At 40.2% G+C, this 23,916-nt stretch overlaps 1 protein-coding gene across 1 annotated transcript in view; it reads left to right on the top strand.

Moving 5' to 3' along the window:
• The window catches only part of LOC124743720 (zinc finger CCCH domain-containing protein 13-like), a 51,333-nt gene extending 37,351 nt beyond the window's left edge, over window positions 1-13,982 (top strand). The window contains exon 3 of the mRNA XM_047248886.1: window positions 13,379-13,982. Within this exon, the coding sequence (XP_047104842.1) occupies window positions 13,379-13,982 (604 nt within the window). The remainder of the gene's footprint in view (window positions 1-13,378) is intronic.
• The last annotated feature ends 9,934 nt before the right edge of the window (window positions 13,983-23,916 follow it).

Consider the following 23,916-nt stretch of genomic DNA (forward strand, 5'->3'; position numbering starts at 1 on the left):
TGTCCTGCTTGCACTTTCCATTTTATCTCTAAACACATGGAGCACCTTAGACAGGCCACCTTTATATATATATATATATAGTGGTGCACTTGTAGCTAAGTACATTGCTAACTGTCATAGGCCAGTAATTTACAAGAGGTAACAAGAGGAAATTCACCAAATAGTAACAAAACAGCAACAGGGCATTGTCCTGCCATGGGGAGACTCCCACAAATGCAGGCACTTCTATGGTAAGTGTCTGTACATGTGCTCTGCTGTTTTAACAGTCAAATTTTTCTTGTAGAACTATTTAGACTCATGAAATGTAGGGAGCATTACAAAAAGTGATTAAAAGGAAACAGACAACCCCTGAAGAGAAAGTGCACCTGTGCTGTAGTTAAGTCCTGATGAAATTAAAAACAGAATATTTCTGGTCCAGAAGTGCTTTACAGCATTTATTATGAACATCGCACTGATGTCAATATTTTGAGCACACGTCTTGATGGCCACACACATGAACTGTACCTGAGTTACAAGTCTGCTTGCATTTGGTTCAGTACATCATTTGTGGGATTACTGCTCCTGATGACAGGAAAGAAGTTTGTAGTGCTGTTACTTTATTACTTGATGAAGTTCCAGGTGAGTTACATCAAAGTCTTCTTTAAATGTTCATGTGACGAGGAAGTATGTAGTTATAAATTTTAAGAACAACTTTTGTCAGTTTTAGAGTTGCAAATTACGAGTAACACTTGCCTAGATAAGAAACCTGCACCTCAATGTATTTACAGATTTTTAATATATTTTGGGTAACCTGTTTGAGCTGCCCACCCTGTAATACCTTATTGGGCAAGAAACTGCTTTTATAGATTCACCTGTCATCTCCTGTACTGGAACACATTTTTGTGCAAGATCAAAATTTTATGCAGCCAGTATAGTTCGAGAATACCTGCTTTCTCAGATTTATTGGACAGGCTAATGATAAGAAGTTAGCTGAACTTATTGAAGATGAGTTTTTCAAAGAACTTTCAGTGGGCACGATTACACTGCTGCAACGTTACTGCATTAAAATGTCTGAAGTATGGAATGAGCAAAAGTCCAGTGACAAATTTTTGACATTTATGAAATTTTGCGACAGGTTGAAACCACGCAGTGGAGCAGGATGCCGTCTTTTGCAGACATTGCTCTTACTGACTGGGCTAGCTAGGTGAAACTTACAGCTTCAATCCTGTCAGTATCTCTCTCCTAAATTCCAGACTTTAAAAGAAGGCTACTTACTATCATAGCAAGGACCACCCTGTCACCAAGTTAATTTTTTAAAAATGTTTTACATTTGCAGATTTATTGGAACAGAACCTAAAATTTATGTAAATTTTGGCAATTATCTAAAATTTATGTAGCCCTTTTTGCCTAACACTAGCAGAGTGGCCAAGCTGAGAATTCATTAAGAATAATATCCACTAACCAAGTTAATTTAAAATATTTCAGAGAGGTTTTAGTGTCTTATACAGGCAGCTCTAGAATGTTAACTTCTGAAGCTGCTGAAACACTGACTAACAGTTGCTGTTTGAAGAGAATTAGTTGTGTAAGTTTTTAATTAAGAAGCTGCCAGAAGTATCTGCTGACCACCTTCATTCAGCACAGTTTAGTGCTTACCACTATTCAGGGCTGGCAATGCAACCTGAGAACATGTGTATGTTGTCATTTTTTGCCACTGTACTTTGAGAACAATGTTACACTAAGCTTCACTTGTCTGCCATAAGTGAAGGAATTTTATGAGCATAACACTCAAAACATGAATGGGTGAGGCCAAAGCAGTTTGTCAGAGGCTTACTTGTGTTCTAGAAACTAATGCATGTGAGATGGAATTAAGTTCAAGATTGTCTAATGTGTGTTCCAAGGAGACTAGGGACTGAAGATCTCAAGTAGTATTCTTAGCACCCTATGCGGCTTTAACAACTATACTGGTGAGATCTGACTAGCACCATACACACTGTTTTTAAGGACATTCTTTTGGGTTGCTGTAGCATCACATAATACCAGCCACAAAGTCCATGTAAGATAGAAACACAAGACAAGGGTCAGTGCAATGAAACTGGTTGACAAACTTTTGAGATTTAAGGAGGGAAGTGAAGTGAAGGGGGGGGGGAGAGAGACAAAGACTGACCAATGTTCCTGATCCAAACCTGGCAGTGCAAGATGTTGAGCCAAGCTTGTGACCCCACAAGAGGATATCGGGACAGAGTCAAGCGCACTCCCGGAACAGACCACCTGCGGCTGACCCCCAACTAAGCCCCCTTACTTTGTACCCGACCTGCAGACCCAGATGTGAGCCACATGCATTCACACATTTTCTCTGAGCTTCCACGTGACAGCCGGGCCCTGCCATCACCTGGACTGCTCCCCAGTCAGCAGCCCCCCTCCCGGGAAGAGGGGCCCCAGCACACACACTCCTGAGCACACATCAGACACACACCTAAATGTTTGAGGATGGGGAGAGGCAAAATCTCTCAAATCATTAATGGGAGAGCTGTATGTAGCCTCTGAGGCTAACAGGACAATGAAACTCGGAATGGTTCTACAGGGAATGCTACCAGCCTGATAAACTAAATGGCTGCTCGTTTTGCTGAACTCTCAGCAGCTTTTCACTTTATTACATGTCACATTGTACTCAACACTATCAATATAAATTGACACTTTTTGTCAATCAGAAAATTGGTTAAACTGTACTCAGCCTGGTACTGCATCCCTGTGATGGGTGGAATGACTCACAACCAAATCTGCGCAATTATCATCACTCATTCCCAAGATGTAAATAGCCAAGCCCTACACCTATTTTCCCCCCAGTCCCTGCAGATGGAAGGCCCGAGGACGTTATCATCCGGACCTCACCCCCAAAGGCACCCAACAACCAGCCTGCACAGTTCAGATGGGCAATGGACTGTCAGAGGCTGCACAAATCAGTGTGTGCAAAGTGAGTACAGAACTAATCGAGCTTGGTATAGGCACAAAATGTAGCCCACTAAATTGTCTGAACACACTGTGCAAGGCCAAATATTAACTATATAGAAAGGAGTGTCACTCTGACCCTAAAACCAACTGTTTGGTACATAAGGAATAAAGTAAAAATTATCCTGGCCTTACTTGCACTGGTAGTGATGGATGTTGAGTAGCAGCATTAACAGCAGCTTTTGGACTGCTTTATCTGCTGTTCAATACTGTTAAGTAGTGAAAATAGATATGTAATGTTTTGAGCTACATACTGTGTAGAACATTCAGTACACAATGTTTCACTGAATGAAGCCTAAAATTGTTGACAATGTCAACACCAGGATAGGAATATTGACAAAAGGAGTAGATATTGTTCACAACTCTAAGGATGATGTGGTTCAACCATACTTCTGTGTAACTAACTCCATATTAGTTTTTAAGCAAGCAACTAAGAGGTTAATGAATGTTTGAGTGTGTTAGTTCTTATTACAGAAGTTGTAATTACGACACCATGATATTGATCAAGGAAAAGCAAAGCTTTTGCTACAAAGAAGTTGCTTTTTGCTTTCAGGTTTAAGGTTACTAACTGCCACATCTGTGTGAAAGCATTTAGGTCAACTTGTGTGAGAGGGAAGGGAGAAGTCAGGAAGGAGTGTGGAGGCCGAGGGGGGAGGAGGGGGGGGGGGGGGGAGTAAGATTGGCCTTAGAACTTTGGAACCTGACTTTCGGCTAGTGTCATTTTTAGAAGTGACACAAAAATAACATTTACACAATGCCAACGCCAGTGTAAGGAAAAACAGCACCCAATTTTCATAGATGCATTAGGTCATTACTTGAGGAAACCACCTCATTTTCACTCTGAAGAATTTTCAGAAGAGGGTAATTAAATTTAAGAATATTCATTTTTAGTAACCGACTGCATAACTACATCTTGCAGAGGCTACTGTGTCAGCTATTATTTCATCACGAGTTTACAATAATTTAATGTTTGTTAATTAGAAGTACAGCATGTTTTTCAAACTCTATACAGCACTTTATAAAATTTTGTTTTACTCTTAAGTGAAGCAATTTGACTGGAGGAACACACAGCCACTGTACATCACCATTCAGTGGTTTTACAGCTAAAAGACATCATTGCCTTTTAAAGGATTTTATATATTAATGTTGCTCTACCAATGTATTCACAGAAATGTATTCACAGAAATGTTACCAAATCATGCTGTCCTTGCTACAGGACGATTAGTTTTCCAAGTCATGGGTGCAATATTCTGCAAAAGTGTATAGGACTCAAAAGCTATGGTAATGTACATGTAACAAATACATCTGTCGTCTTGAGAAGTCAATGCTGCAGCTAATATCAGAGAGCAAGTGGCATTTTTAACAATGATTACTGAAGTACTAAGGGAAGCTAAAATTAGTAGCAAGATTTATATATTTAGTGTGTCAGAAAAAGAAGCACCCTTCTTAACTGTAACAAGGAACCTTTCAGTGTAAGGTTGCAAGTTCAATCCTTAGGCCCCTTTGAAAGTTAATTATGATAGGGAAGACATTAGCTGCTAATGATTCACCATGTGCATCAGAAGTGTGACAGAAAATCAGTCTCAAGGAGGTTCAGAGGTCAAGCTATGGCATGTATGCATTACGCTTCACAAAATGGACATAGTTGACATTTAAGTAATGTTCAAAACAAACTAGCAACTTGCACCATGAACACTGAACACTGAACAATGACGGGGCACAGTAAGCACAAAGGTTTGCACCACTGAACAGAGGCAAACCTCCTTGGGAATTAAAAACTTGGCAGTTAGGTATCCACTCTAAGAATGCGTATATAATCATATTAGTGTAATGCACTGATGAAAACAGATGGTATGTGATGGCACTACCTGACAACATTGCTATCGACTTGTTTGAAATCTGTTCTTTATGTTTTACTATGCAGCAGATCATGTTTCATGTACATAATTATGTTTGGCGTCCACTCCTTGGACAAGGACTGTCCTTTGCTACATTTCACTGGTGACAGGATTTGTGGCTCACTGTCTGATGAGGATGAATAACTATGTGTCTTAATGCTGTTTATCACTTTCACTCATCATTGTACTAATATATTGGGTCTGCATAGTCTAGCGTGTGTGACAATACATTCCACTGACTCATCTTGCAGACACTAGTTTTTCATCTGCCTCTTCTTTCTCACTTTGCAGAAGTCCCTGGGTTCCTTTCTGATGGAACATTAAATTTGACAGCTGTTTTATATATAATGCAATGTCCACTTTATCATCGCTGATGTTATGCTCTATCACCCCGAACAGCACCACAGCATTATTGGGAGTTAGACTAAGCAGTTACACTACACTTCACTTCATAGCTTCATGCTGTGGTCACCACTGGGTACCTCCAGTCCTGTTCCATGCCATTAGCAGCCAACGTTGTCGTTCCATGGTAGATAATCTGTGCATCATGTAATGTTATGGACATCATTGGCTTTTTGCAACCTCTTATTCAAGGGGTTCCTTGTAAAAGGATTTGTGGCTCACTGACGAGGATGATTAACTATGTTAATTTACCTTTGGGCAGAGAGATTTAGAGGAATGTTTGAATTTCAAAGCAATAACTTACTGTACAGTTGCTCATTGTGTACCTAGAAGAACAGTTCACCATGGGAGTGGCCCTTTTTGGTATGTAGCCACTGCAAAGCAACTGAAGTAACAGCCTACTGCATAATAGATGTAGAACAAAGCACAAGGTTATAAATGGAGATACTGAATGGAATACATGGCTGTCATGAGGGCAATAATTAAGCCTTTAGCAACTACCACAGCAGAATGTTGCTGCAAAGGTTTCTCACAAAATGCACATATTTTCTGGTCCTATGGAGGAGGAGAAAAATTATTGTTTAACGTCCTGTCGACAATGAGGTCATTAGATGCAGAGCACAAGCTCGGATTAGGAAAGGATGGGGAAGGAAATTGGCCATGCCCTTTCAAAGGAACCATCCCGGCATTTACCTGGAATGATTTAGGGAGATCACGGAAAACCTGAATCAGGACGGCCGGAGACGGGTTTGAACCGTTGTCCTCCCGAATTCGAGTCCAGTGTGCTAACCACTGTGCCACCTCGCTCGGTCTGGTCCTATGTAAATGCTGTCAATGTCAGTGGCCAAGTATGTTAATGAGATTTAGGGGTAGAAAATGTTCCCTTACTAAAAAAATTCCGACACTGTATTTCTTTACTTACAAATACCACATGAATTGGTACACCACCACCATTTACAGACTTAAGTATGACTAATGAGGTATGAAAATTTTGGTTGGGTTGAGAATTTCTCAGTCAAATTATAGTAAGTTCAAGTGTGCCCTCAAGGAAGTGTGATGGGCCCATCCAGTATCATTTAGATACATCTGAGACTGGCTTTGGCAGCCAAGGATGGCTAGAGAAAGTTTTTTCAGAATGCCTTCTGGCCAAAAGCTTTCATGTTTAGTGGTCTCTGTTGTGCCTGTCTGCAACTCAATATTTTTGCTATATGGTGAGTAGTGAATTATGCGATTCACTGTACAAAAGGATGTGTCTTGTGACCTTAACTATAAATGATTCACAATCAGCATCAGTCAACTCATACCAACATCTGTAGTGATGTGAACTGGAGTACTCACATCAACGAACTACTACGTTAAGGCAGTAAGTTTACTAATGACACTCTAGAAATCTCTAGTGTATCTTAGAATATTGCTGAAGTGTATAGGGCCACTGTCAAATAGGACTAATAGGGGATATTTAGTCTACACGAAGAAGGACAGCACTAAAAACACAAATTGGCAGAATAAGATAGATGCAAATTATTCTATGGAAGCCTGTTTACTAAATATGAAGAACCAGTAGTGTGTTAAGAATCTTTCGATTCTTCAGCCTCCTGTGTATTGCCCCTCTACAGATTATGAAGACAAACTTATTACAGCATGCAAAGAGATTTTAAGCATTCTTCCAGGGCTCCATAAGCAATTTAAACAGGAAAAGAAATTTAAGTACTTTCTGCCATTAAATTCCCAGTCATCTGCATGTTGTTTAAATTTAGACCGACTCTTTGGTCCTACATTGAATTTTTTCCTTGTTACACGGTGTCCCAAAATGACACCAACAAGCTGTAGGGCACGTTCTTTACATGTAAACAATGAAAGTCTAGTGAACTTGCACTCGAACACACACCTTTGCAACTATATAAGTTATTTTTCAGTTGGAGAGATGTGTTACTGACTAGTGAATATGAACAAACTTTTTTGCAACACTGTATAAATGCCTTCTGTTTTAATGAAACTTCTACTCAGTTGATTGTTAAATGACACCTGAAATTGTGAAAAATGCAACTGGAAAATTGACAGATGCAACACTATTACACAAAAAGAAGTCTTGGTATCAAATGTAATGCCACCAGCTTACTTGTTGGCAGCTGCTTGTTTTCTTCTTTTCATGAAAGATTTCACTCATTCTGCCATTCAGTGCCAGCACGGGCTTTTGGAAATGGAAGGATCCTGCAAAGAAGAATACAAAATTTACAGTATTTGACAATAATAAAAGTACCAATATCCTTAAAAATACAAATGAGTGAACATAATGAAGGATGTGCGTTTGACAGCTGTTTCTAAACATTAAAAGAAACTTTTCAATCCATTCTGATTATCAAAAAATCTGCAGGGATAGGGAAGATGTGAAGCTATACACGAAGAGATACAAATGGTGGAAACTGAAGGTGTACACTAATTAGCAACTATTCACTGCTACTGAATTCACTGCATACTAAATAAATTAACCACACTAAAATTTGCAGACAATTAGCTACTGTGCATGAAGTTTAAGCTCCCACAGTTAAACATAGTTATTTGTTGATGCTACACCAATGGTTAGATGTACATTAATATTTAAGAATAATTGTTACCTACAAGTTATAACACCAGAGGCCATTTTACAATAAGCAAATTCAACATCGTATGTTGCAAATAATCACCAATCCTGAAATTCAGACAGATGCACCCCAATACAGGTCACCATTCTGATCCCTAAATGAGGCTGAATCTACAACATTATTTTGTCATTGTCTCTGCCAGTGTAAATCAAAATTCCACTAGAATGCATTACCATTCTGGGGGGAGAGGTAAAGGTAGTGGGAAGTGAGAAAGGAACTTTCTGCTCTCAGAGGTCTCTGTAAGGCACATGGCTACTTATTTCAGCCAATATTGTAATCACTCATTTTTTCTAAGTATTTCCATTATTTTAGTTGTGTTATTACAAAATAATTCCGTAAAACAGTGCAGTTGAAGCATGCACAATATGCTGAGCTCAGCTTCATTACCCATTCATCTGCATTCTGACTGTGTTACATAGCTCTGCAGTACAGACAATTTGAACACCGAGAACAATGCAGATCATAGCCAGAAAATGAGCAAGTCCAAACAGACCAGTAATATTTTCTAGTCACGAATAGTTATTTTGAGTAAAAAATGTTTCCTGGTGAAGCAAGCATGGAATATCCACTACAAGGTATTTCCTTAACAACATCCACCTGAAGTAAGAGCACCAGCACAGCTGAATGATTAGAAGACTTCTAATTTGATTCCTAGTGATTTATCTTTCCATTCACCTAGGGGATGACAAGTGACGAGGGCACAATTGCAAGTACAGAGAAGCTATCAAAATCTTGGGATATCAAGTTGGCCCAAGCAAATGCACTACAATTGTGTCTTAGGTGCTACACCACCTCAGTAGCTCCTTCCAGAAGCAGCTTGGGCAGTAGACCACAGGGGTCTTACACACTCCTCACCCCATCCTCTGGAAGTTGAACACATCCCAAAATTTATACCCAGAGGAGGGGAGGGGGATGTATCACTCAGTGCTCATTGTTAAGTGGTAAGAATTTGCACCTCTTGTGTACTATTCTGCAGCTCTGACAAAACAATTTCCTTCCCTGCGACAGAGGCGTAAGTGCAGTTTGATCACTAGCTCAACTGTTATTCTGGACACAGAGCTACAGTGATTTCAGATGTTTCTGCTCTTCAGCTGAAATTAATGTGCCCATGTGTACTTGCAGCATGGAACATCCTGTGGTTGCACTGTTTTCCACCTTTCACACTAGCAACTAGAAAACCAAAACTATCAGTTCAGAGCAACTGCATCAAGTTTTGTGAAAGAATGACCTACAGGCTTATCAGGCACGTTGTTCCATGTATACTACAGTTTCTTCAATTATGGGGAAGGAGCCATCAGCTGAATCAGTTGCTGTAAGTCACCACACCATGTAAGTGCAGTTTGCAATGGCAGACAATGTGACTATGTGACGATCTGCTCACCCAACCCATTTACCTCTTCTTACAATTTATCTCTGCATGGGTGCAAGAACACTGCCAATGTGATGGAAAGTGATATTTTTCCATTGCAACACCAATTTACAGAGTGTAAAAACAAATTTTTCACGAAAATTTCAGTCAATGTTGACATTTGCAACTCTGTAGTTGCTTGCCTGAGAGCTTGCCCACATTTATGACCTACCGTACACAGTAGCCTAGCTGGCATGGCAGTGGAGGGCATCAAAGTCTGTATCAGTGACCTGGATTACATTCGAAAGTGAGCATCTATTGTAGTGATCCATCCATCGGATGGAAACCTTATTCTCGTTGGCCGGGCCACATGCCGGCACGGAGTTTTACACTATCACTTCTCGAATCATCTCCAAGAAGAACATGATACTACCCACGGAGCCATTAAAGTCACGTACAGGCAACACATACTTATGCTCACAGCTCTTGACACGACACTTCACTTCACGAAGCAGATGTGCCCGCATGCACAGTGGGTAAGGGAATCTGTTTCAATTTGGCTGCTGAATCGCCCTTAAGGCTCTCATACAGGATCAAACATTTCGTCAGACTTTACCATGTCTTCTATATGCTGTCCACCGTTTTCAGCAACAAGCTGAAATCGAGATATAGCATGTTCCACAACTGATCGAAGTTTTTCCGGGGTCATGTTCAGAATGTGCTGCACAAAGCGTGCCTTCAATGCAGGTAAGTTCGCATTAGGAACGCTGAACACGTCTTTCAGATAGCCCCACGGCCAGAAGTCACACGGATTAAGATCAGGTGATCGGAACGGCCAGGCTGTAGGAAATTGCGGCTGATAATGCTAGCATTTCCGAAATGGCGCCTCGCCAGCTGCTTGGCTGTATTTGCAATGTGCAGAGGTGCGCCATCTTGCATGAAAATGATACCATCCACGCTGTTGGAGACCTGGAATGACGTGGTTGCGCAAAAAGAGAGAGAATATGGGCGTATGATAAATGATGCCGTAAACCCGCACCACACAGTGACCTTTTCAGGAGGAAGTGGTACTGGCTGATTTGCGTGTACTGACATATCCTGTTAGATGGAAGTGGGCTTCGTCTGTCCACAAACACTTCCATGGGCAATCATTGTACACTTCCATGCAAGCAATAAATTCTAAAGCAAAGATCTCTTGCTGGCAAGTCAACAGGAAGCAACTCGTGCACGTGGGTAATTTTGAATGGATTGCAAAGAAGGATGTTTCGTAGGATTTTACGCACCGTGCTCACGGGTATGTTCAATGTTCGGGCAATTCTCCTTGCACTACACGTTTGCACACCACCACTCGTCTCTTGCATTGCTGTGGCTATTGCTTCCACTGACTAATCAATTCGGTTCCTCCCTCTACCAGGTTGCACACGAAAATTACCTATCATTTCGGATTTCCGAAGCAATTTGCTCAGACCCACGGCAGTCATCGGACCAATGCCTTTTTCAAACCCTTCAGTGTCCGGAACTCCTGCAGAGCAACGTGTGCACAGTGATCATTCTCGTAATACAGCTTTACAAGTGGAGAGCGATCCTGTATTGAGACAGTTTTGGCGAACGTCGCAGACGCGACATGTGTAAAAGCCGCGTACGCGGCGTGTTTGTACTAACTTCAATGAGTCATGCGCATGACGTGTTTTCCTTTACGTATTCTGACATTCAGGCCATTTATTGATCAATTTTCACAGTATTTTTTATTTTGCCTTACGTTTCGCTCTTCGATAATATTCCGTCGCAATTTGATGTCGTTCTGACAGAAGTTCAATAGCAAAATCAGAGATTGCATTTAGGAATCATGCACGAAAACGAGGAACTGGCGACATCGTGCAGCGGAACGTGTACACCCCACACTGCCTTACCAACCGTCACGGCTCACTAGACTGCTGGGACATGACACTGACATCCATCATGCAGCCACGGTTCAAATCTTCGTTAGGTTACTTTGTCTTACTTTTTAGACTTCCGCTCCCTAGTTGTTTATAAGCAGCACATCATTTTGTAACTTGTCAATAGCCTGTCACACTGAACTGGATGCATGTTTACTAACCGCACAGTGTAGAACACTAACAGGTCCTGACAAGGTCCCGGACGATGGTTTCCCGATAGCGTGCACAAGCGATGAAGACGTCGATACGGTTGTTGTGCTGGGTGGATCCGATAACCAAGCTGCTACTGCTGCTCGTACGTGTGCTGCACGGTACCACCGAAATGTCTTTCGTCGCCTGGAGCAATGCCTTCGGGAAACCGGTAACTGACAAAGGTCCTTCAAGGGCAACACGTACTCTACGAAACAGGGGACGCGATTCTGGGTAGTATCTTTGATACTGGCAACTCGAGATACCTCAAAGACTGTTTGTTGAAGTACTGCACGATGAAGAACTGCTGCCAAAGCAGAGTTACTAAACACAGCCTTCCGAAATGCGTTCACAAAAGTAGATGGTCCAGACTGTATACCAATTGGGTTCCTTTCCAAGTATGCTGATGCATTAGCTCCATACTTAACGATCATATAGAACCGTTCGCTCGACGAAAGATCCGTACCCACAGACTGGAAAGTTGCACAGGTCACACCAATATTCAAGAAAGGTAGGCTTGTATGAGTAATCCACTTTACAGGCCCACATCGTTAACGTCGATATGCAGCAGGATTTTAGAACAGTGTTCTAACATTAAGAATTACCTCGAACGATACGGTCTATTGACACAGTCAACATGGGTTTAGAAAACATCGTTCCTGTTAAACACAACTAGCTCTTTATTCACATGAAGTGCTGGGTGTTACTGACAAAGAATTTCAGAGCGATTCCGTATTCCTGGATTTCCGGAAGGCTTTTGACACTGTACCACATAAGCGCCTCGTAGAGAAATTGCATGCTTATGGAATATCGTGTCAGTTATGTGACTGGATTTGCGATTTTCTGTCTGAGGTCACAATTCGTAATAATTGACGGAAAGTCATCGAATAAAACAGAAGTGATTTCTGGCATTCCCCAAGGTAGTGTTATGGGCCCTTTTCTGTTTCTTACCTATGGAAACGATTTGGGAAAATCAGAGCAGCTATCTTACGTTCTTTGCAGATGACGCTGCCGTTTGTTGACTAATAAAGTCATCATAAGATCAAAACAAACTACAGAACGAAAAAAAAAATCTGAATGGTGCGAAAGTGGCAGTTGACCCTAAATAACGAAAAGTGGGGTCATCCACATGAGTGCTAAAAGGAATTCGAACTTCGGTTACACGATAAATCAGTCTAATCTAAAAGCCGTAAATTTAAACACCTAGGTATTATAATTACGAACAATTTAAATTGGAAGGAACACACAGAAAATAATGTGGGGAAGGCTAACCAAAGACTGTTTGTTTGGCAGGACACTTTGAAAATGTAACAGACCTAAGGAGACTGCCTACACTAGCTTTTCCGTCCTCTTTTCGACTACTGCTGCGCGGTGTGGGATCCTTACCACATAGGACTGATGGAGTACATCGAAAAAGTTCAAAGAAAGGCAGCACGTTTTGTATTATCGCGAAATATGTGAGAGAGTCACAGGAATGATGCAGGATTTGGGCTGGAAATTTCGTTGCTATGGAATCTTCTCACGAAATTCCAATCATTAACTTTCTCCTCCAAATGCGAAAATATTTTGTTGACACCGACCTACATAGGGAGAAACGATCACCATGATAAAATAAGGGACATCAGAGCTTGTACGGAAAGATATAGGTGTCCGTTCTTTCTGCACGCTATACGAGATTGGAATAATAGAGATTTGTGAAGGTGGTTCAATGAACCTTTTGACAGGCACTTAAATGTGGTTTGCAGAGTATCCATGTAGATGTAGAAACTGGAACTTTACCGAAGTTACTGATGGTAAGAAAACATGGTCTTTATCATACGTTGTATTATGTGAAACGTGTTTCACATAGAATTTAAGGAAGATTTTATAAAAAAAATAAAACATCATGGGAGCTCAGTTACAATTGCCCAGATCCACTTGCAGCCCATCAAATCGAGAATTCAGAATTTACTTTTAAAATGCCAGTTCAACCAACAGACCTGAAGAACCAACCAACAGACCTGAAGAACCAACCAACAGACCTGAAGAACCAACCAACAGACCTGAAGAACCAACCAACAGACCTGAAGAACCAACCAACAGACCTGAAGAACCAACCAACAGACCTGAAGAACCAACCAACAGACCTGAAGAACCAACCAACAGACCTGAAGAACCAACCAACAGACCTGAAGAACCAACCAACAGACCTGAAGAACCAACCAACAGACCTGAAGAACCAACCAACAGACCTGAAGAACCAACCAACAGACCTGAAGAACCAACCAACAGACCTGAAGAACCAACCAACAGACCTGAAGAACCAACCAACAGACCTGAAGAACCAACCAACAGACCTGAAGAACCAACCAACAGACCTGAAGAACCAACCAACAGACCTGAAGAACCAACCAACAGACCTGAAGAACCAACCAACAGACCTGAAGAACCAACCAACAGACCTGAAGAACCAACCAACAGACCTGAAGAACCAACCAACAGACCTGAAGAACCAACCAACAGACCTGAAGAACCAATTAACAGACCTGAAGAACCAATTAACAGACCTGAAGAACCAACCAAGCATTGCACCTCACCATAAATCCTGGAGGTATTGCAAGAGAAAGATTTCTGACTTTTTAGTATGGGATTTAAAGATTTGCAGCTGTTTACTGTGTCTAAAGATGCTGGCTTCAAACTTTTGAGTGTTTGGAACCAGTCTATAAATTGCCATCAAGGTGCATACTAAGCACAACATACTGTAAGTTCAGTATGTAGGAGTGCCAAATAAAATACGAATTGGGAAGTCCATCTCACGTTTCCATCATTATCGATGGTTGGACATCTCTGGCAATGATGTATTGTCAGGCACTTACAGTACTTTACATCGTAAAGTGAGAACGGAAGCTCCATTATTAGGATGTTTTGAATGTCAAGAGCTGACTTTATTAAAATTGAACTACATTTTATTATTTAAGTGTGAACTGCAAAATACAAATATTTGTGTTATATATAATGACCCTAACGCAAAAGTAAAAATTCTGTCTGCCTTGTATCGCGCATATGCTTAATAATGCATTCGAGACTAAAGCACTGAAAATTTTACGAAAAACAAGAACACTTTCATACAAGTCCAATATCTACAAAGAATTCAAAAGCAACTCAGGCCTGGACAAATGCCTTTTAAACTGAAAATGGACGATATCACTAAGTGGAACCACTCACTGGACATGGTGCAAAGTATTTTATTCCAGAAGAACCCCTTCAAGTGGCGCTTGGACTTCTCCAGAATTCTGTGGAAAGTCTCCTTGAAACTACGATAAGCTGTACCAGAAAATGTACAAATTTTAAAGCCTTTTTGAACAGAATACAGAAGAAATGTCCTCGCAAAGCTGAAAGCCACTGATGTGTAGATAGGGTTTTTCACAATTTATATATTAATTTAAGTAGAGAAGTAGCAAAACTTCCTGCCCAAGTTAATTATGGAATGTAATAAATCTGAAACTGTGCTCTACACTGTCTTTTCGGAAACGGCGCTAAAAGGTAAGATTTAACAGGCTTGCTTTTAAAGATTAATCTTCTTGCCAGTAAGCCAGGTGATTAAAAACAAAATTAGCAAAAAATATTGATCTAAGGACAGAATTTTGAAGTTGAGTCTGTATCGCCGATTCCTTTTGACAAAGAGGATGAATTGCAAAGAATTTGAAGCACAGTTAACACGAAGCTGTAAGACATCACCTGTTACCAGCATAATGTCAATAAGGCATTGAATAGAAGGAAAGGTATTAAGTAGGCACAAGCATTTTTTTGAATGGTGGCAGGCGCGAACACACTTCTATGCTGTCAAACTTAACAGAGTGTACGTATTTCTCTTCAGTACTTCAGTGCCGTCATGAAGGACATTCTCAACATCAGGTCAGATATTCTGATGGGCGAAATTCACTGAATCCGAAATGTGTAGAAAATATTTCATGTTTTAACGTTAAAACGTGTTTCTGTGATAAACAATTGTGATACAATATACATTTTCTGATAGTTACATAGCTTACATTCGTCATTATGCCGTTATTACATGAAGACTTCCCAACGTAAGTAAAAGTCGCGGACAATTCCTCATGCCGGGCTCAATATGTATTACTGACTGCTGACTTCAGTGTTACTGAAGTCGATTTAAAGTAGGTACATATATAATAAATATTTTAATGTAAGTTCATACTCGGGATTCTATTTTGAAGTAAAGCTCAATTTTTTTAGTTGACTGAAGAATTTAAATCATTTTCGTTTCACTTATAGATTATTTAAAATTTTAGTATCGTGCATTTGTAAAAATTTGTCTAACTTCCACATTAAATAATTTAAAGCTTACTATTTGTTTTTATCTCATTACACCAGCTTCAACCTGATTCAAGTATAAAAAATACATGAAAGCAGAATGATGTAATCTTAGGTATGCAATTGGATTGCATACAAGTTTTACAATATCGTCGGTAATTTAAGTAACGAGTAATGATACGTTTGTATAAAGTGTTTGTAGTAACTAATTCATACGAGCACACTTTATCGTTACCATCACAGCTGTAATCGCCCTGGAACTCTTGGGGAAATCGAAGTGATCGTACTTCATTGTCGGACGGGAGGCCCTAGTCGGGGGAGGTCGGCTGCTGTATTGCAGGTCCTTTTCAGGAGACGCCACATCAGCGACTTGAGAGTCAATGATGAAAATGGTCACAGAACACCTAGTCCGCTGCCGGGACTCGAACCCGGGCCCCCCTGTGTGGTAGGCTACGCTACGGAGGAACACACTTCTGGAGAGAGCGGTAGTGGTGGGTGTTACGGGCAGACGCTGCAGATTAGATGCCGCTCTGAGCTCATATCTACGCTCATTTTTTGTGGTTGTTGAGTAGTGCAGCCCCACCATGCCCACATTTTGATATTGACCACTGAACTAGATCTATCACATCTGCATTTGATAGTATTTGGACAGTACTCCGATGAAAATACAACATAAGCAGTTAATTTTTTTCCATCTGGCCTGTTAACCATTTGTAACTTTCAGAGAAGTGTCACGAGTGGCGAATTTTGAGTGAAACTTCTTGTTGCCAAGCTACAATTTCCTTCTTTTTCAAAAAAGCTTAGGCTACAGTGTGTCACGTCACTAACATGTTGTGCAGAGCTACTGCAAGAGAAGTCTGAAACATTGGTTTTTTGAGTTAAGGGAGAAACTCAGAAAAAATGTGAATCGCTTAAGAAAAACCACGTACTCTGTACACAAGTACGTGTGTAATTTTATCACTTCCGTTGTTACAAAACCCCAGGATTTCTGGTTTCACCAGCTATCGATGGCCCTTAGGAATTACGTTCATTCATTGATGGAGTCTGTAGTTAGTATGGTAGATAATTTTTGCCTAACAGTCTAATATCGTATGGTAAAATACTCTGTCTGCGTGCTATTATTTGCCAAAACCTCATTCGGCTTCCTTAAACTGTTTATGAAATTAGGAATGTTTTTATATTTAACTCCGGCTATAGCGCTAGCGAACTCGATTGCTAATGAGCATGCCACATCAGCTTTTCTATACTGGTGACAGACCTTCACCCATCTCTAAAAAAGATTAAATAGAATAGCTAAATTTCATATGCAGCAACATATTACGTATGTACCACACTGAAAATCGTAACGACCAATATTTTTCCATTACAAACTTTTTGTAATTTCACACAACGTCTTACATGCAACTATCACCATAAGGAAGGAAGTAAGATCGGGTTTAGCGTCCTGTCGACACCGAAGTCATTAGAAATGTGACCCAAGCTCCGTTTGGGTCGAGGATGGGAAAGGAAATCGTCTATGCTCTTTTTAAGGGAAGTATCCCAGTATCTAACTGGAGCAATTTAGGAAAATAACGGAAACCTAAACCCGGATGGCCGGATGAGAACCACCGTCCTCCCAAATTCAAGTACACTCGCTAACCACTGCGCCACCTCAGTAATATGACAGTAACTATGACGGTTAAATGATGGGCAAATCAAAGCCGACATATGAAGCTGTAAGGAAAAAATGAGTTTTCTAACCGAATAGACTGCAGAGCGTGCACATCAGTTCTGTCACTGCCAACCAGTCTGAAGTAAAGACGGCCAAAGCTCTTTCAGAGATTGGATCGGAACTTGTCCGTAACTTAGATGAACTAGCTGTCAATGATTTTGCGTTTGGTTCATATTATATAATAACGTTGCTGCCTATGAAATTTAGCTAGCTTTTGAATTTTTCTTAAGACTTGGGTGGAGATCTTTCAGTCATCTGTCTTGATAGGCCAGCGATATATTCAGACAAATATTATTGGTTATTATGGAAAAATTATCAACTGTGATATTCTACTAACTACAGACTTTCCCGACGAAAGAATTATTTTTTAAGGCATGTCGATAGCTGGTGAGACGAGAAATGCTATGAGTTTTGGATACCAAGTTTAGTCATCGCAGATTCATTTTGTACCAAGAATGCGCTTTTTCTGTAAGATGCTGACCTTACGTTTCTTCCGTTTCTCACTTCACTGTCTCAATTCTGTAGCAATTGCATCTGCACAACACGTTAATGTGGTGAGATTCCAAACACCGCTGAGTTTTGGCAAAAGAAGCTAATTTTATCATGGCGGTAAGAGGAATGTGTAGGTTTTGCCTTAAATTCCCCACTAGTGAGATTTTGATAGTTACAAATTGTTAACAAGCCAGGCGAAAATAAATCCCCATTTTCTGCGGAATTATTTTTATATAAAAACCAAAGGAGAGGTGACAGATGTTTTTGAATGGCCACCGTGGAAGTGTGGGCGTGAAATGGCCCCTCTTAATATTCTCGGAAAAAGAGTAGGCTCCAGTTCGGAACGGCACTTGGCCTCCATTGCTCGACATTTCCCCTACAGCGCCTGCCGTCCGCTCATGCGCCAGCCACTGCATTCTGCACGCACAGCTCGCCCAACGCATCGGCCACCGGCCACCGTATCCTGCACAGCCTTTTTCTCCAAGTTTATACACTTGTGTGCTTCCAAAGTATACAGTTTCAATGCTACGGAGCAACGATATCAAAACCACGTCTTTCTAGTGCAGTTTACATATTACATAACAAATGACATTTTTAGATTAAGTTTTTAGTCATCATAGACAGCATACGGAGGTGAAATTACTAGGCAAAGTTGCAGTGTATGTGATAATGTCGTGGGCTGTGAACTACGTAGAACAAAATTGGAGGTTCACATCCATTTTCTTCCAGAATTTTTAACCTTTTCTAACAATAAGGGATTGAGTCTCTTATTTAATGGACAGTATCTCAAAAGAGGACGTTATAAATAATATATTTGTTGCAATTTTTGATGCAAAGGCCATCGAATGGAGTGTTTCCCCAGTGGGCAGAAGTCTTACAGTGACTTCTAGTCTATGTGAAAGCAAGCAAGATACGTACTGGAATTCCTTACTGTTCCAGAACTTTCTATACACTGTATCTACGTATCTCTGTTTTTGGACTGGTTCGTGTTTGTATCTTGCCACTAGATGAATTTTTCAGTGAGTGAGCAGCTTCGAAAAATTTATTTGGAATGAAATTATGAAACTAATCTCTATCTTGAAATCGAAGTGATTAAGTACGTATTTCGGAGTGTTTGTCGTAAATGCAATATCGATAGTATGGATATTACGTATTCACAAACTGATATACACTTTACCTGAACTGCATTCAATTTAAAACCGAAAATTCAATTCAGTTAGCGAATAACTTTTACTGTCATGTATTCGTTTTACAGCATTATGTAGTGTTCCTGCACCAAGAATTCGCCACTGAAGCCATCGACGAGTCAGTCTTCTTCGCTATTTTCTCCGCTCTCCGATAACACATGCCAACGAAAAATTTTTCAAAAACGTTTTTACTCTGATGGCCGATCCTTGTAGAATTTTATGAGGTGAATCCAAATCTATCCATAGTTTTTCGTATCATCCATAGTTTTCGAGCAGTATGCTTTTTACTATACAGTATAAAAATCCTATGCTATACAGTAAACGGGGAAATTGATGTAACACTTTGTTGCAACATAAGCATGGTTTGTATTTAGAAGGAGTTACTTAAAACAATTGTGTGTTAATAGAGGTTTCACTTGTCAGCTTGAATTTGTATATTCTTTCTATTTTTTTCTTTGAAGCTTCTTGTGTACCTTTTTCTACGATGTGTCGCTTGCTGAACTTCTCAGTGAAGTTACCAACAGCAGTCCCGCATCGTGTTGGTGTACCAGCGGCCTTAGTAGCTTTTTTCCATCACTTTAATATCCTGGTGAAAACTCCCTCCTTGCTCCTCACTAACTTGTCCCATATTGTCCGAGAAGTAATCAAGGTGACTGTTCAAAAAGTGAACTTTCAGGCTCATTAAACATCTTTAAGTTTTGAACTTCTTTAACATTTTACCTATGATAGAAACATATTCTGGGTCTTTTTACTGTATTAAGACCTTTGTAACGACTTGCTTGAATGATACCCACGCTTCTTATTTAAGGTCATTGTGGATTCCAATTTAACATCAAACATCAATTTTCTCCTGGAAAGTCCGACAAAGATACCTTCTTTGAGTTTAGCTTCTGCAAGGTATGCAAACTTTTGGCAGAGATACTTAAAACATGGTCCATCTTTAGGCAAAGCTTTTACAAACTTTCTTTAGGCCTAACTATGTTTAGAGGTTGGATATACAAGGTTTTTGCAAAGAATGTTCTCACAAGGTTTTTTTAGAGACTCCCTCACAGGCCAGTTCTTTCTGCACCATTGTTGATTCCTAGCCCTACTGTCCCATTCACACAAACATGGAAATTTGGTAAATCCACCTTGCTGACCAAGGAACATGCATTTTACTTTTAGATCGCCACGTATCATCCAACCATGAGAAGAACAGCCTATTTTATTTAGCACTATTTCTAGGTGTTCATAACTTTCATATGCACAGAATGTCCAACAGGTATAGATGCATATGTTACAATTGTGATAAAACAGCCTTTAAACTAGTTTTGGATGAATCAATGAACAGCGTCCAGTCTTCCTTTTAGTATTCAATACCAAACTCAGTCATCGGACCATGAATGTGAGCAGTGTACTAAATCACCTTGTTGAAGAAACTTGGAAAATTTCTGCGCTCTTAATACATGTATATGCTGGTTCCAACTGCCACTTAAGTTCTTTTCTTTTAATCTAGAGCTCGGTCCGAGTAAACAATTTGGGCTCTAGACTTTCTGTATTACACAGGAATTCATAATCTGGTTCATCTAAACCAGGTCGTACATCAGAACATACTTCTGTTGGAAATGAATTTGAATCATCTAGTGGTTCAGGAACCGACAAATCTACATGTCATATTGGTCAGATGACTGACGGAAGGTACCTTATTCGTGTTTCTCGAATTATGACCAGTAATAATAACAATGCAGAAGTAGCCATCAGAAGGATTTCTTGGCTCCCTCCACATCATAGGAACAGCAAATCTAAGGACTTTTCTCCTTTTTGGACCATTTTCTCAGGTCTTCAACACATACCTTACGTGGTGCCCAAGATTTATCTAACACCAAGTTTAGATCCAAAGTATGATAGATAAACCTTTCTCACGAAGTATGTAATGTTTCTTTGGTGTTTTTAAATCACAAATTACCACAAATATAACAAACTGTCAGTTTTTACAACCACTATTAGACATTGTACTGAGCACATATACAGGAAACGCGAGAGTGAGGTTAGGTTGACAGTAAACAAAACATCTCTTAACACAAGAATAGAATCGACCTTTTATGCCAGCAACTGTTTTTCAGCAGTACTACAAACAATCTACATTCATTACATCTCCTGTCCGCCCCTGGTAGCCGAGTGGTCAGTGCGTCGGAATGTCATACCTAACGACCCAGGTTCAATTCCAAGCTGGGTCAGAGATTTTCTCCGCTCAGGGACTGGGTGTTGTGTTGTCCTTATTTCATCCCATCGACATCCAAGTCGCTGAAGTGGGGTCAACTCTAAAGACACACCAGGAGAACAATCTACCCGACGGCAGGCCCTAGCCTCACGGCATTTACATTTTTTATTACACCTTTTTAAATTATTTTAACTGTATAAAAGCTGTTAAATTCTTTAAAAATCGCTTAATTTAATAAATTTAAATGTAACATGTGAAGAAATGGTGGGCGATAGTTTCTTTAAGTATCATAATTGGATTTCCCACCCTAAAAGACATAAGAATAAGGTATTCTCAGCAAGAAAGTTTCTCCGCCGTTGGCCTGTGTAATCGCTAACAGAGTTAATGCAGCTATTTTACGCGTGCCCGTTTTCGTAAAAAAAAAAAAAAAAAAAACGGTTAGCAAGCCAAATAAAGCAGATTGCCACTTGAGAGCTCAGATCACAACCATTTCGTCCCGGAGATTTAGGGTGGGGGGGGGGGGGGGGGGGGGCAGGTTATTGCACGAGCAAGCAAGCATTGCAGTGCCAGTCTTACGTGCAGGCATATTTGGGCAACGTCTGCGCATTTTAACCATTCGAGCGTTGCTGAAGAGTTTATGCTTTAGTGTGTAAGGCGAATTTAAGTGTCATTGTACAAGCGGAGATCACTTTCCTATTTCGGTAATGGAAGCGTATCAAGCCATCTCAAAAAGATGAATCATGATCTGACATGAAGAGTCATCACTAAGCGTGATGCAGCAAATGACATTCTGCTGTCTAGATACCAAGTAGTTCATAGAACCGTCGGTGAAGAAGTCATTAAAAGTTAAAAAAAGAACGTGTCAGGATAGTTTTAAGTCTGGCAGTAGTATAAATGAATCTTACGGTATTGTTTTTTGGATCTGTTGGCAAGTCAGGTTTCACGAATTATGTGAGAATGTTTACTGTGAAATGACTGTTACATGTTTCAAGTCTGAGCTATTTCCTGTCACTAGATATCCCAATGTCTTAATCACACAGCTGTACGTTGCATTTAAATCAAGCGATGTAACAGTCTTTTCACTTATTTTTTAACGATTGTTTCATGTGCACATCACTAATTCCCTGATTAAGTTTTCAGTTTTGTTCTCGACGTTTTGGACCATCCTTCCTTTCCATGACGACTGCAAACGCGGTCAATATTTTGAAAAAAATTGTATTTCACTGAACCCAGGCATTTTATCAGGCGGCTTGGAGACACCACAAACAGTGGATCTGACATTAACATATGTCTGCTATACATCTCTACCTTTTCCTACTGTTACGCGACCCAGGAGCCTGGGCAAGTAAGTGATCTTTGACACTAAAGTGCTTTTGTCCGAATGGTATGTAGTCTGGCTGAAATTGGTCGATGCCTTCCAGAGATACGCTGTAATATATACTTACACGTATTTGAAAATCATGTGGACTTTAAAACCCTGTTTGTGCTCCGTGCTTGCATAAAGACAAGGGATTGTGGGTCTGCCTTGATGAAACAATATTTTCATCATCAACTTAATTTCAGCGACAGTATCGCCATTAGTAGGTTTTTCTGTGTTCTAGATGCAAAATTAGCGCCATTATCAGACATTTTGTGCGTAGGTTAATTCTTAGTACCTTTCACGTACGCGTCCGGCCATCCTGATTTAGGTTTTCCGTGATTTCCCTAAATCACTCCAGGCAAATGCCGGGATGGTTCCTCTGAAAGGGCACGGCCGACTTCCATCCCAATCCTTCCCTAATCCGATGAGACCGATGACCATGCTGTCTGGTCTCCTTCCCCAAATCAACCAACCAACCTTTCACGTATTAATCACAGCATAGTTTCTGCGTTTGTTGCCGTTTTTCGGCATACTGCATGTCGTCTGCTACTGCACGAACGGCTGTTATTAACAAAGCTGAAAATATGAGCTTACGTGTGTATTGCACAACTGGGAACTACGGTAGTGTTATGCATACAAGTTTGGTTGGCGCTACGTTGTTAACGTAATCGGCCATGTACTCACATTCGTTGGTCGGCTTGCAGGTGCTTTATGAACACAGCAGAATACTATCTTCATTCTCAGTAACATGACACGTACCTCTAAGAACACGCTGATTTTTGTTAACTGCCGCTCCTATAGCTGCAGGTGATATGCTGTCGAACGAAAAAACGGCAACGAAACAAGTATGTCGAAGGAAGTACAACAAACGTGCGGATTATGCTGTGACAAAAGTATAACGTTAAACTATCGAGTCCATCTAGGAACGATCGACACGTATCATAGCGTTTTGTAATTTTGTAACGTTTCTAATTTTGCATCTTTTAGAAAGAAGAAAAACACGCTAAGTATGGGGAAGGAAAGTTTTTGTATCAAGGCAGATAAACCCACAATCACATACATTCGTTTGCATACGCTCATTATTGCAAAATTACGTAATATGTAGTATTTGCGTTCCAAATCGATTCCACCTATGAAATTTATTACGAAACTTATTTTTGAAACTCACGAACATTTCGTTCGTTAATTCTGTGTGTTAAATTTGAAAATTTATGTTTTAACGCGCATTTCAGTGCAACGTTCAAATTTGTTTAA

Source organism: Schistocerca piceifrons, unplaced genomic scaffold (assembly GCF_021461385.2).
Source record: "Schistocerca piceifrons isolate TAMUIC-IGC-003096 unplaced genomic scaffold, iqSchPice1.1 HiC_scaffold_2514, whole genome shotgun sequence".
NCBI lineage: Eukaryota > Metazoa > Arthropoda > Insecta > Orthoptera > Acrididae > Schistocerca > Schistocerca piceifrons.